The 17,816-nt window shown below is 43.4% G+C and overlaps 1 protein-coding gene across 1 annotated transcript; it reads left to right on the top strand.

Moving 5' to 3' along the window:
• The first annotated feature begins 422 nt into the window (after positions 1-422).
• On the top strand, positions 423-2,588 carry LOC6498353 (UDP-glycosyltransferase UGT5). The gene is made up of 4 exons (XM_032455401.2): positions 423-473; positions 761-1,013; positions 1,073-1,738; positions 1,797-2,588. Exons 1-4 carry the CDS (start codon positions 471-473, stop codon positions 2,480-2,482), a joined length of 1,608 nt encoding a protein of 535 aa, XP_032311292.1. The 5' UTR covers positions 423-470; the 3' UTR covers positions 2,483-2,588.
• The last annotated feature ends 15,228 nt before the right edge of the window (positions 2,589-17,816 follow it).

Below are 17,816 nucleotides of genomic sequence, written 5' to 3'. Positions count from 1 at the left end.
TCCTCTGGGGCCCTGCGCTTTAAACTGCAGGTAAAATGGGACTAGATCCAAATCTGTAAGCCCATTCTGGGGTACTGAACCCCATAAATGTTTTAGAATTCTGAGAGCACAAGGATTCTCAATAAGATATGTAAAAATACTCAAGGGAATGATGTAAAAATCTTTAAAATAGTTCTTAAGACTGTCTTTTATAATAAAGCAGGAAAGTACTGCGAAAACAGGAATAAAGTTAATCCAAGACTAAATAGGAATAATTTCATTCATAAATAAAATTTAATAATGCTAAGTAATTTCTGTGAGCAAACAACGGTTTAAGAGCCAGTCTACGTTGCTAATGATTCTTGATTTGTCTTAAGATAAAAGATAGCTCCATCGTTTTGAGATAACACTCAACTCTCACTTGGTAAAAAGGCCATTAACCAGTCGTTTATAAAATTTGGTGGAAGAAGGTTGTGTCAGCCTGTTCAAAAATGGTTTGTTATTTTTAGTTTAAGCGTACTAGGTTTTAAAAAATATAATCGATGGAGAGTAGTCTCGTATTGGAAAATATCTGAATAATGAAAAAAATATAAAGAAAAGTATTTATATTAATATAATTTTCGTCACCTAAGTTTTAGTGAAAATATGAAATTATTGGTTGTTATCTGTAGTTGCTCTCTGATTAGTTAAGGTTTGTCTAATCAACTTTTGAATAATCTCACCATGATTTGGTGTTATCATCACTTTTTATTGGTTGACCTAATTGTTTGTTTATCAACAGAAATTTATTTACATTTTGCACGTCTGGGTTCTGAGTTTGGTGAGTCTTTCTCATCTGGGAACAGGGGCTCGGATTCTCGCCGCATTTTTCTGTCCAGCCAGAAGTCATTTTATGATGACACATGCAATTATCCGGGAGCTGGTGAAGCGTGGAAATGAAGTGACCTTTATAACGCCGGTCTCAATGGGAAAAGAGGAGCTGGGCCCAAACTACAAGGAGATATTGTTTGCCCCATATGATAGCTGGAATGACAGTAAGTAGCTTCAGAGTTTCAAAGGAATTAACATTTTAATATTACCTCCAATTAAATAGTAAGAGAAACCACCAAAATAAGCAGTGCTATGGAATTGACAGACCTGCCTATATTTGACTTTTTTCGAATGGTGTACACGATGGGCATCCACAGCACCGACTTTGCCTTCGAGCAGCCGGAGATTCAGGCAGTGATCAATGAAAAGAACCAAATCGGAAAGTACGACTTACTAATCACAGAACAGTTCTTCAACGAGGGAGCTCTTATCCTGGGCCACCTGTACCAGATCCCCATTGTAACCCTTTCAATGTCAGGTTATGCAAACTATTTAAGTCAGCTGGTGGGCATTGTGTCTCCCTGGTCGTATGTTCCCCATAAGTGGATGGCCTACACCGATCGCATGACACTCTGGGAGCGTATTGGCAACGCTTTTGTCAGCGGATCTGAAGATCTGTACCGAGAGTTTAAATACTATCCGAAACAGGACGCCATCCTACGCAAACACTTTTCCAACCTATTGGCTAGAGTTCCCACAATCAAGGAGCTGGAAAGGAATATTTCGGCTATTTTGCTGAACACCTACCTGCCGTTGGCCTCTCCCAGGCCCACGTCCTTCAACATGATTCAAGTAGGTGGTGTTCACATTGAGTCTCCCAAAGAGTTGCCAAAGGATCTGCAGGAGTTTCTAGACGAAGCTACCCATGGAGCTATTTACTTTAGTTTGGGTGAGTGCTCAGTCTTCAAACATAAAAATTTATTTATTTCTTAAACTATATTTCAAAGGTTCCCAAGTGAGAAGCGCCGAACTTCGTCCTGAAAAGTTAAAAATATTTCTTAAAGTGTTCGACAGCCTGAAGCAGCGAGTTCTATGGAAGTTCGAGAATGAGACTTTGCCAGAGCTGCCACCCAATGTTAAGGTTCAAAGGTGGTTGCCACAGGGAGATGTCCTGGCGCATCCTAATGTCAAAGTTTTCATTGCTCATGGAGGCCTTTTCGGCATCCAAGAGGCAGTCTACCATGGAGTTCCAGTGCTTGGCATGCCGGTTTATGGTGACCAGTCCTTGAATCTTCAGAGAGGAAAGAGCTTAGGATGTGCCCTTGTCCTAGACTACCGTCGGCTATCAGAAGATGAGCTTCGATCATCTCTTATTGAGCTCTTGGAGAATCCCCAATACAGGTCCAATATGAAGGAGGCCTCTCGAGTTTATCGGAACCGACCTCTTAGTGCCATGGACACTGCCATTTACTGGATAGAATATGTAATCACCCATCGAGGAGCCCCCTATTTGGTGGCTAATGGAGTGCACCTACCTTGGTACCAATTCTACTTGCTGGATGTCATTGGAGTGGTATTTTTCATTGCTTTTGTGACTATATTTGTTTTAACATTCTTATGTCGGAAATCGCTTTCATTGAATTTGATAAAGTCCAGGAAAAACTTATCACAAAAAAAATACAAAAAGAACTAAATTTTTAAACGGTACTAGTAAATATATAGTCATAATTCCGAATAATAAAAAAAAATTGTGTAGGACATGTTGACACAATAAAGTAGACAAATTAAAGCCCCCAGAATCAAATTACCATCTAGTTTTTAATGGAATATCGATTTTCGGCTAACGAATAGGTGGCAACAGATTGGAATAGTGGTGCCACCTTTCGGTTACCCTCATCTCGACCATAATGCCATCCGTGCGGCATTCCCGGTGACTCTGTTCCACAGGACCTGTGGTTATGTGTGGGTCCTGTGTCCTGTTGTTGCGACATTGTTGCCACTTAATCCGTTTATCTAACTTCGTACACCGCTGGACTTGATACCCGAAAAACTAGCTGAGCGTGGCTCAAAATCCCAGTCCTTGCTGCATCTTTTCCTCCTGTTGCTCAGCTCAGGACCGAAATGGAAAAATGGCAGAGGGTGGACTCCACTTGAAAATTTGAAATCCATTCGACCGTATAGTCGATCCACCCGCCTCTCATCCCGCCCCGTCATCTCCATGGCCGAGCCCCCAAGCCCCAGGGCTCTGAGTCGACATCCATTAGCAATCGCAGTCATACAGACTTCCGCATCATACTTTCCACTTCCGCATATTTTACGTCCCACTCTCCGCACTCTCTTCGCAAAATGGCGGACCCATGTTAGCCATGCGCGAGCTTCGACCTTCCAACTCCAGTTCGGTTTTGGCCAGAAGTTTGCCTGTCGCCAGGGAGTTCTTGTGCCCGATACTGTTCGAAATTCGAATGAATGCGAATCGCTTTGTTGCCAATACTTTAGATCCTGCCTGGATGGCCTTTGCTGGCCACTTGCAGCATTTGAGCTGAGTTTTGATTACTTTTATTGCTGGGTTTTCACTTTTTTATGGCCTTGCAGGGGTCAACTTAAACAAAAAGATGACAGACCAAAGTTGTGAGTTTTTGTGAAAAAATTGTAGCATATTTATCGGCTTTGGGTGTGTTCTGAATAGGCTTATTAAAAGAGATATTAAATGGTTTGTTAATAAAAATGTACCTTTAAAACGACTTTAATTAATTGATAATTGAAAGAATACGTACCCACCACCACACTCCACGTTTAAGAATATCTTATTCAAGGTATCCTCCTCAAAAAAAAGGTCAAGTTTAAACGACAAATTTGTTTGCAAGGAACCAGACCCAATCCCTGGGGATAAATCAACAAACAAACCAAAAGCTACAACCGAATGTTAGCCGGTAAGAAATCAGCGACAAAATATGACAAATTCGGACCCGTGAACAAACAGGAAACTCAACTGTAGAAACAAAATGCTCCTTGAGAGGTTGATTGCCCCGCCTGCCTCTCCGGGCGACTTCCTCTCCCCATCCTGTCGTGTGGGTGTGTTCAAATGCAAATCCTTGGCAAACCTGTAAAACTTTTTTAAAGTTATGTACCGCTGCCGTGCAGCCACCCTCAACTTTTGCTACCTTGGCTGCCATAAATCATGGAGGATGGCGGTGGCTCCCATTCGAGACCCCAAAAAACCAGAGACTTGTAGGCCGGTGTGCTCCTTACTCGAGGATTCTTTTGGCTTTGTTTTGTTGAGGACAGTATTTCCTGAATTTACCTTCGCTCCCCCGTTCTGCCATCCCTCCTTGGCGTCTTTGTATCTGTGTATCTGCGAGTCTCTCGCTCTGGGGCTTCCCGTTCCGTGTTTGTTTCGAGAAGCGTCGCAAAAACATAAATCCAAACGCCAAGACAAATTTCGCAGATCCGCCGCTAGCTGCTGGGCAGGAGGCATGGGGCAGGAGGATAAACTTTCGCCCAAGTTTTTCTCTTTACTGTCGTGATTTATGCCTGGCACGCCATTGGGCTAGGGGTGTCCTGGCCAAAAACTTTTTTGGCCTGCGCGAAAAATTATTTACCCCGGGAAAGTAGTCCTTCCTTTCTTAGCCCCCTGCCACTGGCTGGCTTTAATGCCACCCGTTGTTCTAAGCCATTTGCGTGGATTGCCTGCAATTTGCTGCCCAGATTTCCCAAGATGTTCACATTTGCTCGGGGTTGGGGAGGGTTCATCTCCTCGAGTCGTGTGTCTGTTTCAAAATTATGTTTGTGCAAAAGATTTGCCGGAGTCGTGTGTTCGTGTGAGTGCGTCCATGGAAGACGGTCGCTCATCTTTTTTGGGAACCCAGGGACTAACCCGGGACTCAACGCCAGAGCCCGGCCGGAAGAGCTTTCTTGGCTCTTGAGATTTTATATGTCCGCCGTTGTCTGGTCCCGCTGTGCGGACTACGAAAATTGCGTTTAAATTAATTGCAAATGGCGCATGATTAAGGGGAAGTAATAAATGGCTAATTGTTCATGATTTAATGATTTCGGTCTTGCAGTTTACTTCATCTTCTGTGGATAATCGATGTCTTCAAAAGGGGGCACATTCGACTGGGGAACTTGGTTGGGGGAAGGAAGTATTGAAGGGAAAGAATAGATAGTAATTTATGGTGTTTCCTATACATTTTCTAGCGGTATGATATTATTTTATCGATGTAATCGCGTATTTAACTGGGTCCATGTTGAAAAGTCTTTAAGCATTCATAAGCTCGAAAGTATCTCTGCCTTAGATAATATGACATCAGTAGGGGTTCCATCCTCTTGAGAACCTCTCCCATCAGTACCCTCTTGAGAAACCCTCGGACCACGTTACGATTCCCGTCGTAATGACAAATGTAACCCTACTTAAAATAATTACTTCGCCTTAATTGCGCTGTCAGTTGGTGTCTACTTAGGGAAATATTATCCCGCATCGCGCATAGACATACAATATACAAATATTGTGAGCTCCTTCCCGGCGAAAGGGTGTGAACAGAGTTGGACAGATCTCTGCCGGGTTGAGAGTCTTAGCCGAGAGTGCTCGGCATATGTCAATTAAGTTATAATTCCGTTCGGCATGCTGAGCCTCAACGAGTTGCGAACGACTGTCAATCAAGCTATTTCGTTGCCTTTCTGACTTCCTTAAAGTCCCTGCCGTCGATGCCAGGCAACTGGCTTTAAGACGGAGCCACCACATCGGGTTGTCAACAAACAACCCTCGGGATTGAACAGCCTGCCAGGAGGCGCCTGGGGGAGGGGAATATGGCTGAGGCAGGGGCCTCATCAGCGATAATTATGCAATATGTACGCGAGCGGATCCGATGATGTTGGGAACGAGCACAATACACGCTTGGAAATTCCGACTCTCATTCCCCAATCCCGGCTCATAATACTCATTTCCCAATTGCCCAATTTTCCCAGGCAGCATGCAAGGAGTCTGATTGATTGGAAAAAGTGCGATATTCCCTGCTTGCGATTAATTATTGTAGGGCATATAGGGTTCTTCGAACGGCAAGAAACAGCTTGACTTGAATCATAATTGGAGGAAGTTGTAGACTTTTTAATTGGGTCTCGTTAAAAATATTCAACTTAAATATATGCTCATTACTTTGTAGCTAAAGTAAGCTAAATTACTATTATCATTTTAGTTCCTTATAAAGATATATTTTATTTTCCATCTTTCGAATAGAGGGAACTTCTCGAGTCAGTGATGAAGATTCGAAATTTCCCATCCTGGTTTAATTAGATGCAGCCCCCACTGGTATCGAATGGGGCTTATTAATTGGCCCGTATGCGCGTTGGGGCTTAAATTACCCGTTAGTTCCCCATGGCTGCTGTTCATGTTCTTTTTAATGGTCCAAAACCCAGATGGCGGTGCGCCAATTTGCATCAGAACTCTGGAGCCCCACCGTCTCTATGGCGTGTTAAGTCAGTCAATAGTCGGCACCGCCAATCAGTGAATCGCAAGCCGAGTCGCTGCGGAGGTTCTTACATGGAAAGAAATATGTTTGTCTTGTTTTAAATATTTCCAATCTATTCCATGGAAAAGATTTACTTTCTCCTAGTAGCTTTAATGCTAAATCGGTTGCTCTATTCAAGAAATTATGATTTACTTTTCCAAGTTCTGTGCACTATTTCTTCCAGTCCAATCCTACCCACACACAAAGCTGCAGACACAGACTTCTGCGTAGAAACAGGCTAACTGGGAGATGGCAGCTCTGGCGCGCGTTCTTAATAGAAAAGCGCTTTTCAATTATGTTGGCCAACTCCTTTTTGCCAAGAGTTTCTGGCAGCATTTGCCTCCCTGCTGCCGGCCACCTTCCTTTGCACTGTTCCTGCTGGCCCGGCATGTTGTGTACCTTTTAATTCACCATTTTTGCCTCGTCTTTGGCCAGGTGATGCGGTCCAGAGGGTCTCGCCGGGGCTCGTAGTTATAGTCGGACAGCATCCTGCTGTTTGTATCCAATTAAAATCGAAAATTAAATGTCAGAAAAGGAGCTCCCAGCATCTGGAAGCTGTAAGGTAGGATCTTGGAGACGGGCTGGGTGTTCCCTTGGCACGTCTTTTCGTTTTGGCAAGGAGTTGGGGCACTGGGTAGGTGGGGCTAAGGCGCTTACTGATTGAGTATTGCCAGCCCAGTTCGGCCCGGGGCCAGAAAAACCTAATTGCCTTGACCGTAAGTAAACACAGCAGCTCGGGCTGCCAACTGCCGTTGGTATGGGATTTGAGTTTGGGTTGGGGCCAACTCAAAAATGCATGAGTCCCCAGAAGCCGCACAACAAATAGACAAACATAATCAAAAGTACGAGAACGAGTAGCAGCCAGCCACTTGAAAATCACGCCCAATTTGACATGCGCCTAGAGTAAATATTCCCCGCCCACACGGACACGGGCTGGGACTCCGGCAGTGGCTCGGAAAAATCCGTGTATAAATTCCGTGAATAATTGATGCCAGCCGGAGTGTGTGCTCGGACGCAATGCAAACTTAGTCATTAATGGCCCCGGGGTACTTAATATATGTATTACTCGCCTACTCGAATGTATACATTGTATACTTTACTCAGCCTCAACCTTATCCTTACGCTCCTTCCGCCATCGCCACTCCTCTGCGCCTGTACTTCGGGGCGTATACTTATCGCATTCCCCATCCTTATCCTTGACGTGTGTCGCAATATTTTCTTTGTGCATTTTAAATGCTTTGTTTGCTTTGGTTTATTGGACGTATCGTATGGGGGGAATGGGCAAAATTGCTATTGGGGGAAAGAGTTAAGTTCTGAATGGGATTTAAAAATCTGAAGCTTATATTTAAGTGGCAGGTTTAAGTGAAAATAGGCTTGATTTAACTATTGGTCCGGTGATTAATAATCGCTCCCTAATATTTTTAAAACCTTCTTAAGTTATGGAAAAAAACTTGTCACACTTTTCATATTCAATAACATATTGCTTCCCCTTCGAAAGCGGAACTTTGAAATGTTACGCTTATTATCGAGTGTAAAGCCATAAACTAATGTGACTAATGCCAAGGATGATCAACAAATTATACAAGGAAATTATTCAACCATTAATGCAAGAGCTGCCAAATCCGAGATGGATGGCTTGGATGGACATTTGGATGGATGGATGGTTTAGGTTTTGGCCTGGCTGGATGGGTTGGCAGGCGGGGGCCGGCTCATATGAAATTTTAATGCCTGGGAATAATTTAATATGACGCTCGAACCGCTCAACATCCCTGCTGCCCCGTGCGTCGGTGTTTTTTATTCGGATATTTTTAATAACTGAGTGGCACGCAGATGGGTGGGTGGCAGAGAGAATCGCATGACACAAAATGATAAACAAGAAATGTAAAAAAAAGGAGATTTATTACGCAGGCAGTGGCGACGTTCGTGAGATGCTGATGATGGACCATAAACAAAAAATGCAAAGCAAAATACAAAAAGTATATAAATATATAAATACATGTATATAATGTACACCCGGACAGCCCGGCAACTAACAACTGCGTGGAACAAAAGCCATCAATCATTTTGAGCGAAAGGGGCAAGCGGTGGATTTGGGACTGGGATCCAGGAGGCCATCCCAGTGGCAGAAACGGCATCCCACATCGGCGGTGCTTTCCAGGAGGGGAGCAGGCATGGTTGGTTGGCTTCCTCTCCTTTTGCTTGCCTCGACGCCCCTCTGCTGATTTGAATAATCAGGCATCGTCATCAGCTTGGAAGCCCAGCACAGCCCTGTCCTGCCCTGCCTTGCGGCCCATGATTATTAAATATGGCAGATCCCGAGTTCCAGAGCCGCCGACGACGTCGAGCTAATCGATTTATTATGCTAACCAGGCGATGCAGCAAAGTGTGGAAAAGCTGGCGAGGAGTCGGAAAAACTGAGTAAGACTTTTTGAAAGAAAATTCGGGCCATCAAGCAAATGAAGCGTCCCGGTGTCGAAGATTGAAGTCCTAGTTCAATACCACAAATTAAAGGGGTACATATTTTTAAGTATTTTCAGTCTCTCAGTGTAAAATCTTAAATAATTTTAAATAATATTTGGTCTTAAAAAATTCTGATTTATGAATTATTTTACTCTACCGGGTCCTGAAAATAATACAAATATAGGATTTAAATGGACATAATTGAATAAAAGCTTGTAGAAAGTTTTTTTCAATTGATTTCGGAATCTGATATATAAAGAAACATGATAGTTTCATGATGTTTTTTTAAGAAAAATATATTATTTTTATAATTGCATATTAAATATATTAAACCAATGAATGCGTTAGTTTTTACGTAACTTGTTACTTAGGTTAACAAAAAAGTTGTAATGTAATTGGAAACAAGCACAACCGTGAAAGAATATCCAATTGGAAAAACTGCTGGTTAACATACAAAAACATTATAAAATTGTTAAAGCTAAAAAATAAAAGATTCGTTAACATTTGGAACAGTCACAACCACCAGAAGGATTACGTTGGGAGTCATGACCAAACCTCATGATTTATGGGCTATAAAACCCCAAATATATATTGGGCTAATTAAGTGCTGGCAGAGTGGAAATACAGCAAGGGAATCCCGAGAATCCGCCACTTTAAATTCGACTCATTTGCCAAGGCAACACCATTAACCGACAGCCGACACCCGGAACCAGTTGCAGACAACTGGGATGCCTCGGGCGATGACTTGGATGGCACTGGTAATGGTGATGCTGATGGCTGATGGGTGGCGATGATGGTGATGGTGATGGCAGTGGGCGATGATGTTGATGCCACTGAGCCTCGAGGAAGTGGAGGACACACAGCGTGAGGCAGCGTGGCCGGACACGTGCCGCTAACTTGGTCGAGCGTGTGCGGCATCAACAACAAGGACGATGGATGATGGCGACGACGATGATGGCGATGGCCCAAGGCGAAGGAGGCCGCAAGTGTGAGAGCTTGTGGTCAGCCAATCGACCGACCCCGCCTCGTGCTACCACGCCCCCTTCGCCCTCTGCTGTTGCCCCCTTCGGGCTGGGCCGCCTGCGCAATAACTTTTGACATTAATGACCGAGGCGAGGCATCAAGGCATTGAGGCATCTTTGCCTGAAACGTTTATAAATTGCCATTTGTATCTTTCATTCTGCATTCGGTTTGACAACCTACAAATTTGTATCTGCCGGATAGCATTGGAGCTGTCCTCGGTTGATGTGTTTATCTAAACTTTGCGCTAGAATGCTCGTCACCCGTCTCTCGAACGCATTTCTACATCATCTGCTCCATCGCTTCATCTTCATCAGGCTGTGGCATTACTTGCCGCACTTGTATCTGCGGCTCCATCGCAAATCTGCCACTTGTCTCCCCACCCCCACACTGAGAATATTTTCTGCCATTAAAATTAATATTTTTATATAAAATATTGTTATTTCTAATATTGATATTTATATTAAAACGTTGTCAAAATCGCATAAGAAATTCCGCTAAAAATTGGCAAACATATAGCCATCGATGGGGGCCATATAGTGGCTCCATGCATTTTCGAAGGGGACACCCCAGAAAATGAGACAAAAAATCTAAAAAATATTTTGTTTCTAGATTTTGATGCAGATTGATAGAGAATCTATTCACAAATCTTTTAAGGCACTCCGCTCAAGAATCGGATGAAAATTGGCCAAGATATACCCATTGCTGGGGGCCATATTGCCCACCCAGAATTTCTATGATATTTATAATTTTTTTTTAAATTTCGCATTAAATCTTCAATCCCCTGTATATTTTTTTGGGAATTATTCTATAAAAAATTAGATGTGGATGTACAAAATAAAAGAAAGAAATGTTGCCCACTGTTAATTAGAATTATAATATCCTATGCAAAGGTATAAAAACGTAATTTCTTTGATTGAAAAAATACTTTTTACGTCATATTACAATTTCATTATGGGTATAAGAAAAAATCCCACACCATGCTGGGCGGCCATTGCCTTCGAACTGACATTTTCGAAGTGGGAAAAAAACTTGAAATTAAATTTGCTGCTGACACCAATTTTCAGAAACAGCTTTTCCGCAACTTGACATGTTCCTAATTGATTTTTTTTTGTTGGCAATTTAATTTGGCAAAGCCACCTACCTACCTCTACCTGGGCGAGGGCGTGACCTATGTGAGGCCAGCGGAAGATGCAGAGGGGAAGCAAAATCCTTTTCATCACATATTCCTTGGTTGGCCATTGCCGAAAAAGGAAAACCCCAGGTGGAGCCGGAGCCACCCACCAGCCACGCTACGTCTTTCAACCTTTTCATCACCATTTTCGTCTCGTTTTTTATACGCCACATGTGCCAAAAGCATTCATAAAGTAAACTTACACACACACCCAAGCGTTCCAAGTCCTCGGATATATATATATAGGTTTGTATTATAGTTGGATGTGTTCATCCCTGCGAACCACTCGACCACTGGGAGCTGCATTGGTTATGGGAATTTTTGATTGACATCGGTTTCCAGCTCAGCATAAAAGCAAGCTCAACGCGTTAACTACACAAGCTCAATCTCAACCCCAAGCCGGAGCTGGAACACAAGCCCGATCCCGAGCAGGAGCTGCCCACTTCACTCCCATTTGCCGCCTGGAGCGGCTCTGATGCAATATTGACAGGCAAACACACATTCTCCACATTCTGGTGGGGGTGAAAGAATGGGGACCTTGCATATTTCCAGGTGGGTTCTAGGTGCCTATCACGTACGCACACTAGGCTTGGAATATTTTTTATTACATAACTTCAAAAATACTCCATAAGAAAGTACAAGCTTATAAAAGATCTTATTAAGAAAATAAAATTAATTTTATAAAAACACGTAATAAAAGACAATGCAAGTATTTGTAAGCTTTTTTTTGCCCAATTTCAAAGTAAATGATTTCAAAATCTTTTTCTAATTCAAAACATTCCACCTTCGTATCACGGCAACTGGTCGCTTCTTCTGTTTCGACATTTTGTGAAGCATAAATGAAAAAGTTTTTCGGTTAGCACTCAGCGCGAACCCAATTTTCCTTTGGCCTGGCCAGAAATACGTGTGTGTTTTTCTTTAGCCAGAGCACCTAGCTTTCCTGGTCTCAAACCTTAACCCTCAATGCCCCTGGCTGCCATTATCCACGAGCCCGCCACACCACACCCCACACACACTCACTCAGTGTTTGCTTTTGAAGCAGCGCAAATTAGTTTTTTCACTTTGGTCGCGCTCGCTCGCGTTGCCTCCCTTCTTCCGTGTATTTCTTTTTTTGGTTGTTTGTCGTTGGCCTTTGTATGGCCCGTTGCTTTGCTTTTAACGTTAAATGACGAAATAGCTTTACGGTTCATTGATGCACGTAGCATGTCCCATTTCCCCTTTCTCCCCACCCATCAGACACTTTACAATCCCACCATTTTGGCCGGCAAGTCACACGCCCAATTAGTAGACCAAGTTTTAGTCTCTGCAGAGTCTGCGCTACTAAGCTTCATTGAATTTCCACTTTGTATTTGCATTGGCCATTTGTTTAGCTTGGCCCAGACCATCCAGTCTACCCCCCATCCACCAACATCCCGCATCCTTACTGTCCTTGCAACACCATCTCAGCTGTCAGTATATTTTTTTTTAAAGAAACGTGCACTTTTTTGGCTACAGTTTTTTCCTTTATTTTGTGGCACTGGGTACTGGGCAGTGGGGTGTGTGCTGGGTATATAATAGCCAAAGCTATTTGCCGAGGCCAATGAAAGCCGTTAAGTTAAGTTGGTATTTTTGAAGCGTTGATTTATTCAATAAACTCGAGTGGGCGATGCGCGAGAAGAAGCCTTTTGAATCGGTTCACTTTGTTTGGATGGGGCCAGTTTGGACGGGGAGCGTCCTGCATGAGATGTGTTGTCAATGGCGATGATCGGGATACTTGGCTTCCAAAGTGGCAAACAAATGGATGAAAGGGGCTCAAATTAAGTGGGACTTGAAGATATGGGTGTACAAAAGGAAACGTTTACATTAAAGTGAAGGTATTCATGTGAAATCGAGCTCTGTTGCAGGCTAAAAGCGTATCATTAATCTTAGAAAGGACAATAAATGTTTGGGGTTAGAAAAAAGTGCAGACGGAATTTTTTTAAAATCATTGTATTTTGAAAAACAATTATTTGTTGATACACTCCTTGGGCTTTTTAGTACACGTGCATAGCCATATGCAACCCCAATCCAGGTCCATTTGTTAATCATGTAAGTGTCCATAAAGCAAACACGATTTATGATCTCAACTTGAAACTACTTAGGAATCCATTACCAGCGACTGACCGACTGAAATGCGTGAAGTGTGGCGAAATGCGCGTATGTGGCACATAATTGAACACTTGCACGCAATTCCATATTTTACGATTCGAAGACACTCTCCCGTGGGTGGCTCAGGTCATCAACCTGGTCGAACGGCATGCTTAGACAGCAGTTTGTGCCTGATTAAAAGCAGATGATAGCACGCAAACGCACAAATGTAGGCAACAATATTATCGAAAGGCTATTTTTGAAAAGGATGATTTATGTTGGGGTCGAGTTCGAGCTCGGAATGTCATAGGGTAGTACTAAGTTGGTCCTGGTCGCATCCCAATCCATTGACTTTAATGCCAGCTTGTCGGTAGTTACTATTTGGTATGCTTTCAACTTCCTGTTTGCCTTGTGCCCTGGAAAAAGCTAAGTAAATTGCACTGGACATGCCGGCTTCCTGCTGAAATCATTTTCAAATTGCACAGCTCCACAAAAAATAAAACCAAACTCTGCAATGCTAACTGCCAACTGGTAGGTAACTTGGCCCGCTGTGTGAGGCAGCTGCACACATCTATGTATATCTCAGTCTGGAATCCGGCTCGAAGTCGACTCTGCATAGCAATGTGACATTTGCATGCGCCCCAGAGTATGCAACGCCAGCTGGAGACACTTAAAGTGGCCTGCCCGACCAAAAACAGCAGGATGTACGGTCCATTCTTGGTTGTTTTTCGGCTACGCTCCGCTTTTAATTTCCACCTGTGAGTTAACTAAACATGTGAGTTTATTTGATGTGTTCCCGCCTCTCCCCAAGCCCCATCCTTTTTTGCCAAACAGGACGTCATGTGCCATAGTGCAAACAAAGTACAAATTTCTTTCTATATGTCCGGCAGAAATGGTAAACATTTTTGTGTATTTGAAGAGTGTTTGATGTAAGTAAGGTTGGTGCATGGAAAAGGGTTGTAGGGTCGACTTCGGGGTGGACGGCGAGAAACTCATAATATCTGTAGAGTTCCCCTAAAATTTTTTGCTAAAAATTGTCAACTACAAATATAGGCAAGCGAAGTTACCTTAATTAAACGCCATCATTTCATAATGGCACATTGATATGGTTCACAAAAACTACCATAATGATCAGCGAACACTCATTTCAAAACGATCGAGTTCATTGAACATCGATTCGGCGTCACTTCCATTGTCTGGCCACAGCAGCTGCTCCGACCCTGCTCTCCTTGACCCAATCTACTTGAGAAACAATATGGGATATCAATAAATCAGCGCCAAGATGCTGCCATCTCTCTATAATATCAATAATATAAAACCGAAACGAAACTTGAATGAATTGCAACACGTGTTGATGTTTGTTTATGTTCTACGATACCTCCACCCAGTACCCAGTTCATTGAGCGAACCCAGCTCAGAGCCAAGACAAAAGCCACTGTGGCACACTGGGATCGCGAAAGATGTGGGGACGTCGACGACAATGCGATCGTGTCCATTGTTTGCCCGGGGCTATCAAAAGGCGACGACAGCGAGTCTGCTGAATGGAAGTTTTCTCCTTTATGCCGCGCATCTGAAGAGGTTTTCAATAGAAAATTTATGGTATTTATGTTGCGCACGCGGCTCGGCCGCCCGAAAGGTGTTCCCCTAATGCGCAGCTGCCCATAGTTGCGGATTCGTCCTGGATCCAACTCCCCGATGCCAATCACGGCGAGAGGGGGGTACTTCTGCTGTCTCAACGAAAAATGTCGACATATGTCTCTGCGGTGGGGAGGTTTAACGAAATGGGTCCTTAACTTACAAGGATCAGCCTGGAAAGGAGGTACAGCTTGCTGTTTCCAATATAAATATTTTTATTAGAATAAGGATTCTAAGATACACTATTTAGATTTTATAAAAATATTTGAACAGCCACACCCAATTACCAGTTGCAATTACTTTGTTTAATCCAAAACTGAGCATTTGGTTACGAAATGTAGGAATAGGGATTGCTTTTAAGCCAATCCCTGTCGACCAGCTTTGCTGACAGCCATCAAGTCAATTCGGCTTATGGTCGGGAACAGTTTCAGTCTGGTCCAGATCGAAAATTGCAATCCCGAGCTCTCTAATTCGTCCTAAGCCTCACGAAACTGCTGCCGCTCCAAATTTCGAGTATTTTTGCTACAAACAGGCAAGTATCTAAGCACATGAATGTGTGCGGGGATCGGCATTTCAGCATTTCGGGGAGAACAAAAAAACAGGACACCGCTCAGTGGAAGGACCAACCCTCAGGGGCTCAGAAACCGAACCGAAATCGAGGGCCAGGTGTGCCCGTGCCGGTGCGCAATCAGCTTTGTAGGCGATTTGTGAGGATTAAACTGCGCACCGAGCGCCCTGCGAGTGGGAAGGGGAGGGATGTGGAAGGATCTAGAGCGGGATGGCTGCCTACCTGCGATCCTTGTAGGAGGATCAATTTGCTGACTAAATACGCACGGAAAGGTGTATCCGTAAAATCTGTCAGATACACACACACACCGTAGGTTTTGGGGGCAGAGGATAAATCTTTCATTTTTTGCGTTTCAATGGGCACTTTGAGCCTTTACCGAAAATCCGAAATTAGAAAATTGAAATACACCCAGGACCAGACAGCACTCGACAGGGGAAAGGTATAAAAATTTCATGCTTCCTGGTAATTGGCAAACAACAGGATGGCCCAGAGTTGGCAACAGTGCTCGGGAGCTGCTCTGGTTGAGTCCTCACATGTACCAGGTGTCCTCCTTATCCTTTGCCTCCTTAGGGGTTGATTGCCCTCCCCCCTTTCATGTCATGTTCATGCAAAATAATTTTAATTTCCTAGCCAAATAACTGCGCAGTTGTAACGAGTTCTGTCTTGGAAAATTACGAAGACCCAAGCTCTTGTTGCTAGGGACCCTCCGACTCCTCGAGCCTCCAACTTGCCAGTCTCGTCATTGCGAAATCCCATCATCAAATCGCTAAAATCCAACATCGATCATCGTCAAGAGCTGTCCGCCTCAGGTGTCCCAACCAGCGGATTGCGAAGGGGGATCTGTTCAAATACTTGTCATGTTACTGCGCCGTTGGCCAGGTTATTCCGGCCCTCCCTTTGCAGCTCAAGTCAAAAACTTCCATTTAAATATTGCGCATTTGGCATTGCACTTCAGTGCTTTCAATTACTTTTGCCTCATGGCTGATGATTTTTAAGATTTTTTGACTTTCAAAAAATGAACATTAAAGTAAACCATTTTTTCGGTGAAATCAGAAAGGTATAAACTACCAGGGAATATTTAAAATTTTCTCATAATTCAAGTGTCAGTGATCTTTATTAGCATTCGTACCACCCCCGCCGACAGGATACAAATTTTACGGGTCTCGCACAAATTTTCCCACCAATCTAGGAGGGCCGCCTTCCCAATAAATCCCATGCAATTTCCATTGACAATGGCCAGCCGCAGGATACGGAGAGATATATATTCGGCATGAGCAAATACAATAAAAATACCTGTTGGCTGATTCTGCTCAATAGAAGGATGGATGCATTTACCTATATCATTATTGTGGCCATTGTGATCCGGAGTGTAGAAGAAAGGGGACTGAGACCAAGAACGGGAAGCTGCAAGTGCCCTCAACCCGAACGAAAAACAGTTAGCGAAACAATAATGCCGGTTCGGTACTTGAGAAAAATAAGAGCAGGCCAAGATGAACCGTAAGAGATTGGACGGAAAGGTAACGGCCCATTGTCTATCGATTTTTTTGCACTTAAAGGGAATTGCACAAGCCGGCCGAATAGCGAGAAATGCAATTCATTTTCACACGACAGAGAATGAATCGGAAACATGAACTGTGCAAGGCAAGAATTTCAAGGAAGGTCCCATCGACTTGTTGGTGTTGTCGGTGGGCGTAATTTATGGCACCTAATGATTTGCCGATCGATAAGTGAATTCTGGACAAACAGTACTTTAAAGAAGCCTGCCTAGTCGAGAACTTTCACCCAGATCGACTTAAACGTTGACTCGCAAATTTATTTCCCGGCCATAAATCAACCGGAGCGGCTCACACCTCTCGCTTTTTTTTACGACCTCCAAGTCGGGTAAGATGGGGTTGCGATTGCCTTCGAACTTCGACTGCGATTGGCGTCGAATTGTCTGGCATCGCCAGGAATTTAATAAAATCTCGTCCTACAGCTCCTCAAAGGATTCCACTACCTTTAGGACCAATAGAGAATCTTACGCAGCTGGTTGTCTCACAAAAGGATGTTCCATACTCCGGTTCTTGTCAGTCTTATCTCGCCAGCGTTTCTTAATTTTTATTGAATTTGGTTTTTATGACATTCCAGTAAGCAGAGTAAATTTCAAAAATTTTTTATGTACGAGTGTATACGTGCCAGTATTCGTCGTTTCCCCCCCTTTGTATCTGGGCAGTAAATTAAGCGTAAACTCGTAAAACCAGGCAAGGTGTGAAATTTTATGCCAGCTTTGATTTATGCGAACATCAGATCCTGATGCTCCTCTCCGGGCCCGGGATTAGCACTGATTTAGTGTTGGCATCGTTGTTCCCAGGAGGACATTGCATATGGGATTGTAATTAAATTTATATTTTTCATTTTACGGCTTCAATGCTATGTTGGGCCACCGGGCTTTATGATTTCGGTCAAGGGTAATATGGTTTAAATGGGTAACGATGAGGAATGCAGTGGTCATTTGAGTGCACCTTTAATATTTTTCTTTAGATATATGTTTAGAAAAAATTGTACTTTAATTTTATGGAAGACA

This window comes from Drosophila ananassae, chromosome 3R (genome assembly GCF_017639315.1).
Source record: "Drosophila ananassae strain 14024-0371.13 chromosome 3R, ASM1763931v2, whole genome shotgun sequence".
Taxonomy (NCBI): Eukaryota; Metazoa; Arthropoda; class Insecta; order Diptera; family Drosophilidae; genus Drosophila; species Drosophila ananassae.
Note: the sequence above shows the minus strand (reverse complement) of the source record. Positions and strands in the feature narration are given on the sequence as shown.

Bases quoted from the DNA above. Each gene is read 5' to 3' on its own strand.
- LOC6498353 (XM_032455401.2), top strand. The intron at 1,014-1,072 runs GTAAGTAGCTTC...CCAATTAAATAG, and splicing joins ATATGATAGCTGGAATGACA to TAAGAGAAACCACCAAAATA. The intron at 1,739-1,796 runs GTGAGTGCTCAG...TATATTTCAAAG, and splicing joins AGCTATTTACTTTAGTTTGG to GTTCCCAAGTGAGAAGCGCC.